At 53.0% G+C, this 18,044-nt stretch overlaps 1 protein-coding gene across 2 annotated transcripts; it reads left to right on the top strand.

Annotated features, from left to right (window-relative positions):
• The first annotated feature begins 1,229 nt into the window (after positions 1-1,229).
• On the top strand, positions 1,230-17,437 carry CKM (creatine kinase, M-type). Of its 2 annotated transcripts, XM_055102951.2 has the most exons (8): positions 1,230-3,931; positions 5,472-5,659; positions 5,862-5,892; positions 7,867-8,010; positions 11,574-11,745; positions 14,633-14,756; positions 15,514-15,703; positions 16,236-17,437. In XM_055102951.2, the coding sequence occupies exons 1-8, from the start codon at positions 3,739-3,741 to the stop codon at positions 16,412-16,414; spliced, it is 1,221 nt and encodes a 406-aa protein (XP_054958926.1). In that variant the 5' UTR covers positions 1,230-3,738; the 3' UTR covers positions 16,415-17,437. The 2 variants fall into 2 exon arrangements, with proteins under 2 accessions (XP_054958926.1, XP_003817584.1); XM_003817536.5 differs by lacking the exon at positions 5,862-5,892 and having other exon boundaries at positions 5,472-5,626; positions 7,878-8,010.
• The last annotated feature ends 607 nt before the right edge of the window (positions 17,438-18,044 follow it).

Raw genomic sequence — 18,044 nt, 5'->3', positions numbered from 1 at the left:
CAGCCTCAGTTTCCCCTCCACTCAGTCCCTAGGAGGAAGGGGCGCCCAAGCGCGGGTTTCTGGGGTTAGACTGCCCTCCATTGCAATTGGTCCTTCTCCTGGCCTCTGCTTCCTCCAGCTCACAGGGTATCTGCTCCTCCTGGAGCCACACCTTGGTTCCCCGAGGTGCCGCTGGGACTCGGGTAGGGGTGAGGGCCCAGGGGGCACAGGGGGAGCCGAGGGCCACAGGAAGGGCTGGTGGCTGAAGGAGACTCAGGGGCCAGGGGACGGTGGCTTCTACGTGCTTGGGACGTTCCCAGCCACCGTCCGATGTTCCCGGCGGGGGGCCAGCTGTCCCCACCGCCAGCCCAACTCAGCACTTGGTCAGGGTATCAGCTTGGTGGGGGGGCGTGAGCCCAGCCCCTGGGGCGGCTCAGCCCATACAAGGCCATGGGGCTGGGCGCAAAGCATGCCTGGGTTCAGGGTGGGCATGGTGCCCGAGCAGGGAGGTGAGAGGCTCAGCTGCCCTCCAGAACTCCTCCCTGGGGACAACCCCTCCCAGCCAATAGCACAGCCTAGGTCCCCCTATATAAGGCCACGGCTGCTGGCCCTTCCTTTGGGTCAGTGTCACCTCCAGGATACAGACAGCCCCCCTTCAGCCCAGCCCAGCCAGGTACTGCACGGGGCGGGAATCTGGGTGGGGGCCAGAGTAGGGGATTTCTGTGGGTGCTAGAGGCTTGGCTTGGGAAAGGGCCTGTGTGTCACCCCTTGCCCCACCAACATCCTCCTATACAAAGGCAGGTCGGTGCATGGGAAGGTTGACCCTTGTGTGTCTGGGAGGCCCCTCCATCTGTGAGGCTGCCTGAACCCCGCACTGGGACCTGTGATTTCTGCGGCACAAGTCTTGGGTTATGGGGAGGGATCCGAGATGAAAGGGGTCCTGACAGCTGCCAACTGTCACCCCCTGCAAGGGGCTGTTGAGCCAGGCCTGTGTTCATTACAGTTTGTCGCCAACACTGGCGCCACAAGCCGTGGGAGGTGTGTCTGTCGCCTAGCAGAGTCTGCAAGAGCAGGTGTCGCAGGCTTTCTTTGCGTTTGCTACTGTGTGGGTCCCTGTGACCTTGTATCTGACTTAGTAGTGGACACATGAGTGTCCTGGGCATGTCCTTGAGTTTGGAAGTGTGACTGTGTGACTCAGTTTACAGTGTGATCTGGGGAGTCTGCGGTGGTGGGGGTGTGTGGCTCTGGGGCTTTCTGCTTATGTCTCTTGTGGGGGGGGGTCACCACCTTGCCTCAGTGCCCTCTCCTGGGGTGTCCCTGGCAGGGATTAGGGGGGCATCCTCTGAAGGAGGGGGTCTGGGCTGCCATCCCAGGATGTCCTTGAGCCCCGAGGCCTGGACCCGTGTCCTCCCAGCCACCCTGGCCCACCTGTCTTGGGCCTGCTGACTTGGTGCAAGCCGAGCCCCGGAATGTGGGGGTAGGGTGGGGCAGCAGCTGGGGGTGGGATGGCAGGCAGTTGCCAGATTCTAAAAATAACCAACCACCCTGGACAGCAGCACCCAAGGTCTTTGGCGGGTCCCTGTTCCTCTTCCCTGGCTTCAGCTCACCGTGGTCCCAATCTCCCTCCCACAATCCCACCTGCTTCCCATCCCCGTCTCCCACCGCTGCTGGAGGCCCCTTCTCCTTTCTGGGTCCCTTCTCCTTTCTGGGTCCAGTGAATAAAATAACAATAGGACCTGGCGCAGTGGCTCACACGCATAATCCCAGCATCTTGGGAGGCCGATGCTGGAGGATCACTTGAGGCCAGGAGTCCCAGACCAGCCTGGGCAACATAGTGAGACCCCATCTCTGCAAAAAAGTAGTAATAACAAATAACAATAATAGCAGCCACCAGGGTTCCAGGCTCCAACTCCATGCCAGGGCCTGTGCTCAGCCAACCTCATGGCCAAGCTCAGAGGATCCTGGCAATCCTATGGGGCAGGCTCAGTTCACAGGAGACAGAGGTCCAGAGAGGCCTAGTGACTGGCCTGGGGTCACACAGCAGGGAAATGGCATAGGTGGGATTTGAACCTGCCTCTGACGACCCAGAGGCTGAGCTTTTCTTCCCTTCTGAGCCCTGTGGGAGAACTGTCAGCAGGCAGAGGTGGGGGCAGCCACCCAGCCCTCCCCCAACCCAGCCCTTTGTCTTTGGATTGATAATCCAAGAACCTGCTCACATACTCCCAGCAGCACCCTCACCTCCACCTTCTCACCAGCTCCTCACACGAACCTTTAAAATAACAACAACAGGCCAGGTGCCGTGACTCATGCCTGTAATCTCAGCACTTTGGGAGGCAGAGGTGGGCGGATCACTTGAGTACTTGAGTTCAGGAGTTCAAGACCAGCCTGGCCAACATGGCGAAACCCCATCTCTACTAAAAATACCAAAAAAAAAAAAAAAGCCAGGTGTGGCACACGCCTGTAGTTGCAGCTACTCAGGAGGCTGAAGCAGGATAGTTGCTTGAACCTGGGAGGTGGAGGTTGCAGTGAACTGAGATTACGCCACTGCACTCTAGCCTGGGCGACAGAGCGAGACTCTGTCTCAAACATAAAATAATAATAATAATAATAATAATAATAATAGCAGCTAAGTGAAATAATGCTTATTGTGTACCAGGCACTGTTCTGAGAGCTACACCTGTATTCACACATTAAATCCTTTCAACACTCCCATGCGGCGAGTGCTGTTAGGATCCTCATTTTCTAGATGAGTAAATTGAGGCACAGAGGTTAAGCAACTTGTCCCTGGTCACACAGCTGGTTGTAGGTAGCAGAGCTGGGAATCAAACCCTGGGCTGATTCCAGAACCTACACTCTTACCCACACAAAATATTTTTCCAGCCTCCGGGAGGGGCCCGTTTTCCACCTGGGGAAATTGAGTTTCCAGCAAGAATGACTAGTCCAGGCTCACCCAGCTGGGATATGGCAGAGCCAGGCCCTTGATCTAAGACTCCAGATGCCTTCCTGCTGAGACACAGGGGCTCAGAGAGAGGATTTCTCTTGCTCCAAGTCACACAGCCTGCCTGACCCCACTGTGCTAGGCGGGGCACAGTGGCTCACGCCTGTAATCCCAGCACTTTGGGAGGCCGAGGCGGGTGGATCACTTGAGGCCAGGAGTTCGAGACCAGCCTGGCCAACCAGTAGAGATGGTGAAACCCCATCTCTACTAAAAATACAAAAAAATTAGCCGGGCATGGTGGTGTGCGCCTGTAATCCCAGCTACTCAGGAGGCTGAGACAGGAGAATCGCTTGAACCTGGGAGGTGGAGGCTGCAGTGAGCCGAGGTCTCGCCACTGCACTCCAACCTGGGTAACAGAGTGAGACTCCATCTCAAAAAAAAGAAGAAAAGGCCGGGTGCAGTGGCTCACGCCTGTAATCCCAGCACTTTGGGAGGCCGAGGTGGGCAGATCACAAGGTCAGGAGATCAAGACCAGCCTGGCTAACATGGTGAAACCCCGTCTCTACTAAAAATACAAAAAATGAGCCGGCGTGGTGGCGGGCGCCTGTAGTCCCAGCTACTTGGGAGGCTGAGGCGGGAGAATGGTGTGAACCCAGGAGGTGGAGCTTGCAGTGAGCCGAGATCGTGCCACTGCACTCCAGCCTGGGTGACAGAGCGAGACTCCGTCTCAGAAAAAAAAAAAAAAGAAGAAGAAAAAAGATGCCAGCTAATCTTCAATCTTCCCCTCCTGCCCTGCCCATCAGGTCTCCTACACCGCCACCATGCCATTCGGTAACACCCATAACAAGTTCAAGCTGAATTACAAGCCTGAGGAGGAGTACCCCGACCTCAGCAAACATAACAACCACATGGCCAAGGTACTGACCCTTGAACTCTACAAGAAGCTGCGGGACAAGGAGACTCCATCTGGCTTCACTGTAGATGATGTCATCCAGACAGGAGTGGACAACCCAGGTGAGCCTCCCCAGTGGAGCACTGAAGGGGCTACACGGGGGCTCTGGAGGCTGCCGGCCATGCCCCAATCCCACCTCCCTTGAAGCGGGGGGCCTCAGTTTTCTCATCTGTAAAATGGGGCTGTTGTGGGAATCAATGCATTAATATACGTAAAGGCTTGGGACAGTGCGAGGTACCCAGCAAACCACGCAATAAACATGCACGAGAATAATGTGAGATCCCCAAGGAGGTCGGTTCACCTCCTGAACCTCAGTCTCCTCATCTGAAAAATGGGCGCCCACGTTGTGAAAATACAAGTCAATGGCTGTGCGGTGCTTAGAGTGGCGCCTGGCACCAAGTGAGTGCTCAAGCTCTGACAGGGGGGCCAGGTGCAGTGGCTCATGCCTGTAATCTCAGCACTTTGGGAGGCCCAGGTGGGAGGATCACTTGAGGCCAGGAGTTTGAGACCAGCCTGAGCAACATAGCAAGACCCTGTCTCTACAAAAAATACAGAAAAATTAGCCAAGTGTGGTGATGAGAGCTTGTGGTCCAAGCTACTCAGGAGGCTGCGGTGGGAGGATCGCTTGAGCCTGGGAGGTGCAGGTTGCAGTAAGCCGAGATCGCGCCACTGTACTCCAGCCACAGAGTGAGACCCTGTCTCAAAAAAAAAAAAAAAGGAATCTGACAGGGGATGTTATTAATGTTATGGTTGTTTCTCAAAGGACATTGCAAGGCGAAGAGAGCTGGGAGTGGAGGGGAGGCTCTAGTGCCCCTCACGTCCAGCTCACTGTGTGATGCCGGGGAGAGGCCCCTCTCTCCTGGCCCCTGTTTTTCCACTGGGAAATAAGAGGGTCTTTCAAGTCTCTTACCCTCCTGACCCTCTGTGGTACGGTGGTAGCCTGAGATCCTAACATTTCAGGCTAAGATGTCATGACGTTGGGTGCTAATGTTTCCGAGGTGCTGATGCTTTTAGCACCATGTACCCTCTGAAGCTCCCCTTTCTCCTTTGACCCCGCCCCCAGCATTCTTTCTTCTCTCCCACCTTGACCCCTCCCAGCCACCTTGACCTCTCCCAGCCTTCCCTCCCAGTTCCCACCAGTCCTCAGTCTTCTCTTTTTTTTTTTTTTTCCTTTGGAGACAGAGTCTTGCTCTGTCACCCAGGCTGGAGTGCAGTGGTGTGATCTTGGCTCACTGCAACCTCCACTCCCTTGGTTCAAGCAATTCTCATGCCTCAGCCTCCTGAGTAGCTGGGATTACAGGTGTGTGCCCCACACCCAGCTAATTTTTGTATTTTTAGCAGAGATGGGGTTTCACCCTGTTGGCCAGGCTGGTCTCAAACTCCTGACCTCAAGAGATTCACCCGCCTCACCCTCCCAAAGTGCTGGGATTGCAGGCATGAGCCATTGCGCCCAACCCTTATTATTCTCAATTCCCACCCAGAGGTATTGAATGTACCCGCCCCCATCCCGACACACATGTCCACACAGTCTCCACTGAGCCCACGAGCCCACGCCCTGTTTGCTGGGGACAAGCAGCTCTGACCTCACCCCCACCCCTCCAGGTCACCCCTTCATCATGACCGTGGGCTGCGTGGCTGGTGATGAGGAGTCCTATGAAGTTTTCAAGGAACTCTTTGACCCCATCATCTCGGATCGCCATGGGGGCTACAAACCCACTGACAAGCACAAGACTGACCTCAACCATGAAAACCTCAAGGTCGGTGTCTGCGCAGGAGGAGAGGGCCGAGGGGTGAGGAGGAGAGAGATCACAGGAGAAATGGGGGGAGACAGAGAAATACAGAGACAGAGAGAGACACAGAGGTGTGGAGAAGCAGAGAGATGGAAAGAGAGAGGGACATTGGGAGGCTGAGGTGAGCGTATCACTTGAGGTCAGGAGTTCAAGACCAGCCTGGCCAACATGGCAAAACTCTGTCTTTAAAAAAAAAAAAAAGGGGCTGGGCACGGCGGTGGCTCACACCTGTAATCCCAGCACTTTGGGAGGCCAAGGCGGGCAGATCACCTTAGATTGAGAGTTTGAGACCAGCCTGACCAACATGGAGAAATCCCGTCTCTACTAAAAATACAGAATTAGCTGGGTGTGGTGGCACATGCCTGTAATCCCAGCTACGTGGGAGGCTGAGGCAGGAGAATCGCTTGAACCTGGAAGGCAGTGGTTGTGGTGAGCAGAGATCGTGCCATTGCACTCCAGCCTGGGCAACAAGGGCGAAACTCGTCTCAATAAATAAATAAATAAATAAATAAATAAATAAATAAAATAAATTAGCTGGGCATGGTGGCGCGTGCCTGTAATCCCAGCTACTCAGGAGGTGGAGGCAGGAAAATCTCTTGAACCCAGGAGACGGAGGCTGCAGTGAGCTGAGATCGTGCCACTGCACTCCAGCCTGGGTGACAGAGCAAGATTCTATCTCAGAAAAAAAAAAAAAAAAGGAAAGAGAGAGGGACAGAGAGACACAGAGACAGCCAAGGAGACACAGACAGCCAAGGAGACAGAGAGACAAAGGAGAGGGAGAGGGAGAAGAAAGGCACAAAAGCATGTAGAAAAGGAAGAGGCATAGCCGGGCACAGTGGCCCACGCTTGTAATCCCAACACTTTGGGAGGCTGAGGTGGGCGGATCATAAGGTCAGGAGTTCGAGACCAGCCTGACCAACACGGTGAAACCCAGTCTCTACTAAAAATACAAAAATTAGCTAGGCATGCTAGTGTTCACCTATAATCCTAGCTACTCAGCCTGGGTGACAGAGCGAGACTCTGCCTAAAAAAAAAGAAGGGGGGGTAGAGGCAGAGACACAGAGGGAGACAGAAGGGAGCATCAGAGAAGGCAGGAGAGACAGGGAGAGAGAGACACACGCAGTTGCAGTCAGACACAGACAAGGAGAGTGGGAGAAAGGGAGACAGGAAGAGAAACAGAAATGGGCAGAAAGGCTGAGTGCAGTGGCTATACCTGTAATCCCAGCACTTACGGAGGCTGAGGTGTGAGGATCACTTGAGGCCAGGAGAGTTCACGACCAGTTTGGGCAACATAGCAAGAACCCGTCTCTGCCCAAAAAAAAAGAAAAAAAAAAGCCTAAAAATTTAGCTAGGCATGGTGGTTCATGCCCGTAATCCCACCACGTTGGGAGGCTGAGGCAGGAGGACTGCTTGAGCCCAGGAGTTTGAGACCAGCCTGGGCAACATAGTGACAACCTGTCTCTATTTTTTTTTTTTTTTTTTTGAGACAGAATCTCACACTGTCACCCAGGTTGGAGTGCAGTGGCTCGATCTCAGCTCACGGAAACCCCTGATCCCCAGGTTCAAGTGATTCTCGTGCCTTAGCCTCCTGAGTAGCTGGGATTACAGGTGCGCACCACCACGCCCAGCTAATTTTTGTATTTTTAGTAGAAATGGGGTTTCATCATGTTGGCCAAGCTGGTTTCGAACTCCTGACCTCAGGTGATTGGCTCACCTCAGCTTCCCAAAGTGTTGGGATTACAGGTGTGAGCCACCGTGCCCAGCCCCTGTCTCTATTTATAAAAAATTTATTTTAAGTTAGCCGAACATGGTGGCACATACCTGTTAGTCCCAGCTACTTGGGAGGCTGAGGCAGGGGAATTGCTTGAGCCCAGGAGTTTGAGGTTGCAGTGAGCTATGATGGCACCACTGCACTCCACTCCAGCCTGGGCGACAGAGAGAGACCCTGTCTCGAAAAAAAAAAAAAGGAAAAGAAATATACGAAGATGGGGAGAGAGAGGTATAAAGAAAAACAGAGATAGGAGAGGGGAGAGAGACAGAGAAGGGAGAGACAGAGCCCAGGTATGGGTGGCGGGGAGAGGCTCCACACACCCAATCAGTGAGGACGCAGAGGGCAAAGGAAGCAACAGGGAGACTGAGGGGAGCATCTGGGGGAGACCTGGGCTTGCTGGAGAGGGCAGAGGATCTGCCTGGTCCTGATCTCCCACCCGCTCTCCAGGGTGGAGACGACCTGGACCCCAACTATGTGCTCAGCAGCCGCGTCCGCACTGGCCGCAGCATCAAGGGCTACACGTTGCCCCCACACTGCTCCCGTGGCGAGCGCCGGGCGGTGGAGAAGCTCTCTGTGGAAGGTGAGCGCCCCTACCCCGTCCACTGCTGGGGTCACCCAGCCCTGGCTCTGTTCCTCCATGGGCAGGTCCTCGGGTCTCTTTGGGCCTCCGCTTTCCAAAGTAGGGGAAGAGCTTGGTAAATCGTGGGGACTTGGGGAATGGTGCGGGCTGTCAGCATTACCTGCTGTGTTGGAGATTCAGGGATGCTGTCCAGACTCGACGGCCCCTGAGAAGACCTACGCAGACACCTGGCTGCCCCCAGCGTCCTGCCATCTGTTCATCCAGCACACATTTCCAGGGGTTCTTGCCCTGTGTGGGGAGATAGGGGTCCCTCACTGTTCTCACAGAGTGTTCAGCTGGTGGGGAGACAAGAGGAAATACAGAAACCCACAGATGAACAAGATAATTCAAAAGTGCCATGAAGCCAAGACATGGGTGTGGTGGAGAATGACCGAAGGGAGCCACCTCAGAAAGGAGGAGTTGAGGCCGGGCACAGTGGCTCCCACAGCAGTGTGGGAGGCCTAGGAGGGAGGGTCGCTTGAGCCCAGGAGTTCAAGACCAGACTGGGCAATACAGCAAGACCCTGTCTCTACAAAAAATACAAAAATGAGCCAGGAGTGGTGGCACACACCTGTCATCCCAGCTACTCAGGAGACTGAGGTGGGAGGATCACTTGAGCCCGGGAGGTTGAGGCTGCAGTGAATCGTGATTGTGCCACTGCACTCCAGCCAGGGTGACAGAGTGAGAACCTGCCTCAAAAACAAATAAAAAGAGGCCAGGCACAGTGGCTCACACATGTAATCCCAGCATTTTGGGAAGCTGAGGCAGGTGGATCATTTGAGGTCAGGAGTTTGAGACCAGCCTGGCCAACATGGTAAAACCCCATGTCTACTAAAAATACAAAAATCAGCTGGGTCTGGTGGCACACACCTGTAATCCCAGCTACTTGGGAGACTGAGGCAGGAGAATCGCTTGAACCTGGGAGGCAGAGGTTGCAGTGAGCTGAGATCACGCCACTGCACTCCAGCCTGGGGGACAGAGTGCGACTCCATCTCAAAAAAAAAAGTTATGTTTATCCTATACTGTAGTCTGTTAAGTGCACAATAGCATTATGTCTAGAAAAAAAAAAGTACATACCTTAATTTTAAAATCCTGCTAAAAATGTTGTGATCATTTGAGGACTCAGCAAGTTGGAACCTTTCTGTTGTGTAGGGCCTTGCCTTGATGTTGATGGGCTGCTGACTGATCAGGGCGGTTGTCGTTCAAGGTTGAGATGGCTGCGGCAATTCCTCCCTCCCTTCCTTCCCTTCCTTCCCTCCCTCCCTTCCTTCCCTTCCCTTCCCTTTTCTTCTCCGTCCTTCCTTCCTTCCTTCTTTCCTCCCTCCCTTCCTCCCTTCCTTCCTTCTTTCCTCCCTCCCTTCCTCCCTTCTTTCCTCCCTCCCTTCCTCCCTTCCTTCCTTCCTTCTCTTTCTCTCTCTCTTTTCAAGACAGGGTCTTGTTCTGTTGCCCAGCTGGAATGCAGTGGTGCAATCATGACTTACCATAACCTCCAACTCCTGGGCTTAAGTGATCCTCCCATGTTGGTCTCCCAAAGTGCTGGCATTACAGGTGTGAGCCACAGTGCCTGGCCAGCAGTAATAGTTTGAAAAGAATCTCTTTTTTGAGATGGAGCCACACTCTTGTCGCCCAGGCTGGAGTGCAGTGGTGCAATCTTGGCTTACTGTCACCTCCACCTCGTGGTTCAAGCAATTCTCGTGTCTCAGCCACCCAAGTAGCTGAGATCACCGGCATGCGCCACCACGCCTGGCTAATTTTTGTATTTTTAGTAGAATCGGGGTTTCGCCATCTTGGCCAGGCTGGTCTCAAACTCCTGATCTCAGGTGATCTGCCTGCCTCAGCCTCCCAAACCACTAGGATTACAGGCGTGAGCCGCCGCACCTGGCCTATGAAGCTTTTGATTTAAAGTGAAAAATGTTGACTCTTCCTTTCACTTGAACACCTCGAGGCCATTGTAAGGTTATGAATTGAACTGGCCTGATTTCAAAATCATGTGTCTCAGGGAATACGGAGGCTCAAGGAGATGGGGAGAGATGAGGGAATGGCTGGTCAGTGGGGCAGTCCGAACACACACATTTATCCATTAAGTTCACCCTTTTATATGGGCAAGGTCGGTGGCACCCCCCAAAATTCAAACAGTAACATCAGAGATCACTGATTACAGATCGCCATGACAGATATAGTAATAATGAGAAAGTCTGCAGTACTGTGAGAATTACCCACATGTGACACAGAGACACGAAGTGGCACATGCTGTAGGAAAAATGGCTCCAATAGACCTGCTGGACAAAGAGTTGCCACAAACCTCCAATTTGTAAAAAACACAGTATCTGCAAAATGCAATAAAACAAGGTATGTCTGTATATTATATGATATGTATAAGATATATAAATATTATAGATTTATTGTACATATGCACAAACACAAATTCATTATACACATATTTTATATATGAATATACAAATAAAAACACAATTTTTTTTTTTTTTTTTTAGACAGAATCTCACTCTGTCACCCAGGCTGGAGTGCAGTGGCAAAATCTCAGCTCACTGCAACCTCCACCTCTTGGGTTCAAGTGATTCTCGTGCCTCAGCCTCTTGAGTAGCTGGGATTACAGGCGTGTGCCACCATGGCCGACTAATTTTTGTATTTTTAGTGGAGACGGGGTTTCACCATGTTGGCCAGGCTGGTCTCAAAATCCTGACCTCAAGTGATCTGCCTGCCTTGGCCTCCCAAAGTGCTGGGATTATAGGCATGAGCCACTGCGCCCGGCCTACAATTTTTTTTTTTTTTAAAGATTGGGGTCTTGGGCCGGGCGCCCAAGTGGAGAAACCCCGTCTCTACTAAAAATACAAAATTAGCCGGGCATGGTGGCGCATGCCTGTAATCCCAGGTACTTGAGAGGCTGAGGCAAGAGATTCGCTTGAACCCGGGAGACGGAGGTGGCAGTGAGCCAAGATCGCGCCATTGTGCTCCAGCCTGGGCAACAAGAGCAAAACTCCGTCTCATAAAAAAAAAAAAAAAAAGATGGGGGTCTTGCTATGTTACCCAGGCTGGACTCGAACTCCTGGGCTTAAGTGATCCTCCTGCCTCAGCCTCCCCAGTATCTGGACTACAGGCTCGTACCAGTGCACCTGGCTACCATTCTACTTTATAATAATTTTTACTAATGGCCTCTCAAAGTCCTGAGACTTCAGCCATCTGTCTTGCCAGCCATTAGGAGCAGGCACCAGCACACTGTGGCCTGCAGGTGGATTGGATGTGAGGGTCCCTCCGGGGAAGGGGTGGGTCTGTTTTCCAGATTGAGCACATGGGGTGGCCATTCCTGGGGGCCTGGACAGATGGCAGGAACAGATTTTGGGGAGCCGTCACAAGTGTGGGTTTAGACACAGGGTTCAGGTGCCTTTAGGACATCCAGGGGGCCAAGGCCCAGGCCCGTTAGGAGAAGCAGCAGGGGGAACCCTGGGCCTCCACACCCTGGTTGAAGTGGGACAGGCTGCTGACCACTCCCTCGTGTGTCCCCATAGCTCTCAACAGCCTGACGGGCGAGTTCAAAGGGAAGTACTACCCTCTGAAGAGCATGACGGAGAAGGAGCAGCAGCAGCTCATCGATGACCACTTCCTGTTCGACAAGCCCGTGTCCCCGCTGCTGCTGGCCTCAGGCATGGCCCGCGACTGGCCCGACGCCCGTGGCATCTGGTGAGGCCCCTCCCCGCCCCCTGGCTTCCTCTTCCCCCAGCCTCCTCCAGTCCTGCAACGGCCCTCCTCACTCCTCCACCAAAACCAAGGCCATATACATAATTATTATCTTCTAAATGCCACAGAAAATGATCTTGCCTTCCGCCCCTGCCCATCCTGTGGTCTGTGTGTCAGATTTTGGGATATCTGGACCGGAGAAGTGGTAGTTAAAAACTTAGACTTGGCCGGGCACGGCGGCTCACACCTGTAATCCCAGCACTTTGGGAGGCTGCAGCAGGAGGGTCGCTTGTGCCCAGGAGTTCTAGACCAGCCTGGGCAACATAGGGAGACCACGTCGCTACAAAAATTAAACAAAAAAAAAGCCAGGCGCGGTGGCTCACGCCTGTAATCCCAGCACTTTGGGAGGCCAAGGTGGGCGGATCACGAGGTCAGGAGATTGACACCATCCTGGCTAACACGGTGAAACCCCGTCTCTACTAAAACTACAAAAAAAATAAAAAATTAGCCTGGCGTCGTGGCAGGCGCCTGTAGTCCCAGCTACTTGGGAGGCTGAGGCAGGAGAATGGCCTGAACCCAAGAGGCGGAGCTTGCAGTGAGCTGAGATCGTGCCACTGCACTCCAGCCTGGGCGACAGGAGACTCCGTCTCAAAAAAAAAAAAAAAAAAAAAAGCCAGGCGTGATGGCGTATACCTGTGGTCCCAGCTACTCGAGAGGCTGAGGATCAGTTGGGCCCAGAGGATTGAGGTTACTGTGAATCATGACCGAGGTACTGCACTCCAGCTACCCGTCTCAAAAATAAGAACTCAGACTTGAACCATACTCCCTAGGTTCAAATCCCAGCTCTACCATTTACTAGCTTTACTAGCTTTGTGACCTTGGGCAACTTATTTTATTTTTCTCTACCCCAGTTTCCTAGCTATAGGATAGGGATCACAATAATTTGTAGTTTCTGGTGTTCTTGTGAGGATTAAATGAGTTAATTTATGTAAAGTATTAAAAGCAGTGCCTGGGCCGGGCGCGGTGGCTCACGCCTGTAATCCCAGCACTTTGGGAGGCCAAGGCGGGCGGATCACGAGGTCAGGAGATCGAGACCATCCTGGCTAACATGGTGAAACCCCGTCTCTACTAAAAATACAAAAAATTAGCCGGGCTTGGTGGCAGGCACCTGTAGTCCTACTTACTCGTGAGGCTGAGGCAGGAGAATGGCGTGAACCCGGGAGGCGGAGCTTGAAGTGAGCCGAGATCGCATCACTGCACTCCAGCCTGGGCGACAGACCAAGACTCTGTCTCAAAAAAAAAAAAAAAAGCAGTGCCTGGTATACACTAAGTGTTCAGTACATCTTGGTTATTCGTCTTATCTTTATTATAAAGTATTATTTCTAGACTTGTTTTGACTCTTTGAATCCCTGATTCAGATAGTCAAAGATTTAGAGAACCTAGGTTTCAATCGATGAAGGGAGCCTGGGTGCTAAGATATACAGATGGGATGATTCTAAGATTTCAAGATTTTAAATATTTTTAGGTTTTAAGATTCCACTCATTTATTTAATTTATTTATTTTGAGATGGACTCTCACTCTGAGGCCCAGGCTGGAGTGCAGTGGGTCGATCTCGACTCACTGAAACCTCCATCTCCCGGGTTCAAACGATCCTCTCACCCTCCGCCTCCTTAGTAGCTAGGACTACAGGCATGTGCCACTGTGCCCAGCTAGTTTTCGTATTTTTGGTAGAGACAGCGTTCTGCCATGTTGCTCAGGCTGGTCTCGAACCCTTCACCTTAAGTGATCCGCCCACCTCAGCCTCCCAAAGTGCTGGGATTACAAGCGTGAGCCACCATGCCTGCCCTCAGGTTGTTTTTTTTTTTTTGAGACAGGGTCTTGCTCTGTTGCCCAGGCTGGAGCGCAGTGGTGGGATCATAGCTCGCTGCAGCCTGGACCTTCCAAGGTCAAGTGAGCCTCCCGCCTCAGCCTCCCCAGTGGCTTGGACTACAGGCATGTGTCCCACCATGCCTGCTAATTTTTAAAATTTTGTAGATATGTGGGTCTTGCCATGTTGCCCAGGGTAGTCTTGAACTCCTGGGCTCAAGCAATCCTCCGGCCTTGGCCTCCCAAAGTGCTGGGATTACAGGCATGAGCCACCACACCCGGCCATTTCCAGATCTTAATATTTTATGTTCTTTTTTTTTTTTTTTTTGAGATGGAGTCTCGCTCTGTCGCCCAGGCTGGAGTGCAGTGGCGCGATCTCGACTCACTGCAAGCTCCACCTCCCGGGTTCTCGCCATTCTCTTGCCTCAGCCTCCTGAGTAGCTGGGACTACAGATGCCCGCCACCATGCCCAGATTTTTTTTTGTATTTTTTAATAGAGACAGAGTTTCGACGTGTTAGCCAGGATGGTGTCGATCTCCTGACCTTGTGATCCGCCCGCCTCGGCCTCCCAAAGTGCTGGGATTACAGGCGTGAGCCACTGCACCCAGCCTTAATATTTTATGTTCTAGGATCCTGCTTCTGAGATGCTAGGATTGGGAGCTAACACACTACGATGGGAAGATTTTCTGGTCCTGAGACCAGATGTAGGATTTCCAAGTGTTATCAATTCTGATCCCAAGCTTCTGTTTGTCAAACATCCTGAGATCCCAAGGATCTATAATAATACTGTTCAAAGACTTAAGTCCCTAAAAGTCCTTGATCCCAGGATTCAACGTTTTGCAGATCCTGTGACATTAGAGTCTACAGGTTTAAGCTTCTGCGTTTTGAGGAGGCAGATGCCACCCACCTCCCACCCCTCAGGCCCTCTTCCCCCATCGGTGGGCAGATGTTTTGGGGGAGGGCTGGGAATGGGGTTCCCACGGGGCTGACACCTTGGCCTCTTGCTGCGGCACCTTACTCTAGGCACAATGACAACAAGAGCTTCCTGGTGTGGGTGAACGAGGAGGATCACCTCCGGGTCATCTCCATGGAGAAGGGGGGCAACATGAAGGAGGTTTTCCGCCGCTTCTGCGTAGGGCTGCAGAAGGTGGGTGTCTGCCCTTAGCTGCTGACTTCTGACTCCACCTTGAACGCCCCACCTGCTTTCCGAGGCCCCACCCCTTCCCCTATACTAAGCCCTGCCCCACCCATTTTCCAGGGCCCTGCCCCCCGGACCTGGCTCCACCCCATGCCAAACCCCGCCCCCCAAAACTAGCCCCACCCGCTTTTCAGGGCCCCGCCCCTGGACCCAGCTCCACCCTATGCCCAAGCCCCGCCCGTAAGGATCCGCCTTCAGGCTGGGAGCGGTGGCTCACGCCTGTAATCCCAGCACTTTGGGAGGCTGAGGAGGGTCAGGAGTTCAAGACCAGCCTGGCCAACATGGTGAAACCCCGTCTCTATACTAAAAAATAAATAAATAAATAAATTATCCAGGCGTAGTGGCGCGCGCCTGTAGTCCCAGCTACTCGGGAGGCTGAGGCAGGAGAATCGCTTGAACCTGGGAGGCAGAGGTTGCAGTGAGACGAGATCACGCCATTGCACTCCAGCCTGGGTGACACAGAGAGACTCTGGAAAAAAAAAAAAAAAAACCCGCCTTCAAAGCGTTCCTAGTCCCCGCCCCTCAAAATCCTGCCTTGGTCCCCATTGTCTAGCCAGCACCCTCGGAATCTCCTACCTCCCTGTTCCCCTCAGAATCCCACCTCCACCACGTTCCCACGCCCTGTCCCTCCGGACCCTGTCCATGTTGCGGGTGCATTTGGGGGTGCCTGCCGGCGCTGACCCCTGGTCCTCTCTCTGAACCTCAGATTGAGGAGATCTTTAAGAAAGCTGGCCACCCATTCATGTGGAACCAGCACCTGGGCTACGTGCTCACCTGCCCATCCAACCTGGGCACTGGGCTGCGTGGAGGCGTGCATGTGAAGCTGGCGCACCTGAGCAAGCACCCCAAGTTCGAGGAGATCCTCACCCGCCTGCGTCTGCAGAAGAGGGGTACAGGTACGGCTCCCACATCCTTTGCACCACGACGGAGGGGGAGCGAGGGCCCTTTGCAGGGATGGAAGGAGAGGTGCGACATCCCTGCGAGTTCTGGGGATCCGGCAAGGGCTGACCCTCTGTGAGCTTGCATTTCTTCCTCTGTAAAATGGGTGTCAATATGCCTATGTGATAGGAGTCAATGTGGGATTTTCATGATTATATAATATGCATTGCACATGCCCTTGGACCTCCCTCGGGGCCTCAGTTTCCCCATTTATAAAGCGAGGAGTGGTCAGGATTCGACCCTAGGCCGCCTGGCTCCAGAACCCACTCTCTTACCCACTATACTATGTTTGATAACTGAGTGGCGTGGTACCCCATCTGAAGCCAGAGACTCGTGAGCTCAGGAATGAACAGGCATTACCTGTGTGCAGGTAACCTGTTACACAGTAGGCACTCACTACATGCGGCTGTTGCATTTGGCACGGGGGCCACGTCCCAGCCCCTCTGCACCTTCGCTGCCTCTTCACGCCCCTGTCCCTTGCTCCCACAGGTGGCGTGGACACAGCTGCCGTGGGCTCAGTATTTGACGTGTCCAACGCTGATCGGCTGGGCTCGTCCGAAGTAGAACAGGTGCAGCTGGTGGTGGATGGTGTGAAGCTCATGGTGGAAATGGAGAAGAAGTTGGAGAAAGGCCAGTCCATCGACGACATGATCCCCGCCCAGAAGTAGGCGCCTGCCCACCTGCCACCGACTGCCGGAACCCAGCCAGTGGGAGGGCCTGGCCCACCAGAGTCCTGCTCCCTCACTCCTTGCCGCTGTCCCAGAGTCCCACCTGGGGGCTCTCTCCACCCTTCTCAGAGTTCCAGTTTCAACCAGAGTTCCAACCAATGGGTTCCATCCTCTGGATTCTGGCCAATGAAATATCTCCCTGGCAGGGTCCTCTTCTTTTCCTAGAGCTCCACCCCAACCAGGAGCTCTAGTTAATGGAGAGCTCCCAGCACACTCGGAGCTTGTGCTTTGTCTCCACGCAAAGCGATAAATAAAAGCATTGGTGGCCTTAGCTTTGTGCGATAGTTATTGAGGGAGGACGTGCAATTGGCCACTGTGTGGTCTCGGAGTGGTTTGTCCTGTCTAGGCATGTACTAAACATGTCTTATCCCGGGTCTAAAATGAGGCAAAGTTAGGTCACAGAATCTAGTCCAAAAATTAGAAGGCTCTATGGGGAATCTGAGACCCAGAGAAACACTGAGCCCAGTGTCACTCACCCAAAGCATGGGCCCTTTCCAACTATGGCTTTGAATTAGTCATGCTCAGATCTCAAACACGAGGTCCACGCTGGGGAGGAATGCAGCCAAAAGAAATGTCTGAAACTTGAATTTAGCCCAACGGTCTCCAGTTTTGAGACCTCCCATGCAGCTCATCACATCTACCTATATTCTGCTTCTCACTGGCCTCCTTCTGTCCCGTCTGACTTCATCCCTCTGTAGCTGCTGCCAGTCCCTTACTTTCTCAAGAACCTGCCATGGCTCCCCATTTCTCCTAGAAAGCTTTTCTGTTATTTGCAACTCAAGGCCACACTGAAATGCATACCATTTGCTGGAGGCTCACCTTTCCAGTTCTTTCCCCATTACTCCTCTGATTCTTTCACACCTGACACCCTCCAATTCCCACCTCAATGTCTTTGACCAAGCTGTTTCCCTCTCCAATCTGTGAGTCTGAGAATCCCCATGAAGTCTTTAGGGATAGGCCTTTTGGAGAACTCAGTCCCAGGAAGGAACAGGAAAGAGGCGTGGTAGAGCAATTGGTGGAGGGAGAAGAGCTAATAGAAGTCAAGCAGTATCTGAACATGCATTGGGTGTTGGACACGTCAATCACCTCCACCCAGTCAAACAGGCCAATGTCTACGTTAACAAGGACACAGTCGGTGGGCCCCAAAAGACAAACGTTTTAGGGGAAAAAAAAAGTGAGGTGGGAGTAAATGGAAGAACCGACAAAGCCCTCAGGAACCTAAGGTGCTTTTTCAAACCTCAAGAGTCACAGAGATTAAGGGCCCTTGTAGTTCAATCTGCCCTCTGTTTTACAGAGGGGAAATTGAGGCCTAGGGATGTCCCCAAAAGTTCCCAGGGAGATTACTAGAAGGAAGGTTAGGAGAGATTCTAAACATTAAGGTATGCAGAACCTGTGAGATGCTGTGATGTTCTTTACTGTACTGTCCCCAGTTGAAGATCCCAGCTCCACACCCAGAGGCTACATAGACCACACACGCCAGTGGGGACCTTCTGAGCCAGCCAAAGCCACAGTCCAGACACCTGTTACCAGGTCCTGCCCACTTTGCCTCACAGGACTCTCTTAAATCTAT

Source organism: Pan paniscus, chromosome 20 (assembly GCF_029289425.2).
Source record: "Pan paniscus chromosome 20, NHGRI_mPanPan1-v2.0_pri, whole genome shotgun sequence".
Lineage (NCBI taxonomy): Eukaryota > Metazoa > Chordata > Mammalia > Primates > Hominidae > Pan > Pan paniscus.
This window is presented reverse-complemented; position numbering and strand designations above follow the sequence as displayed.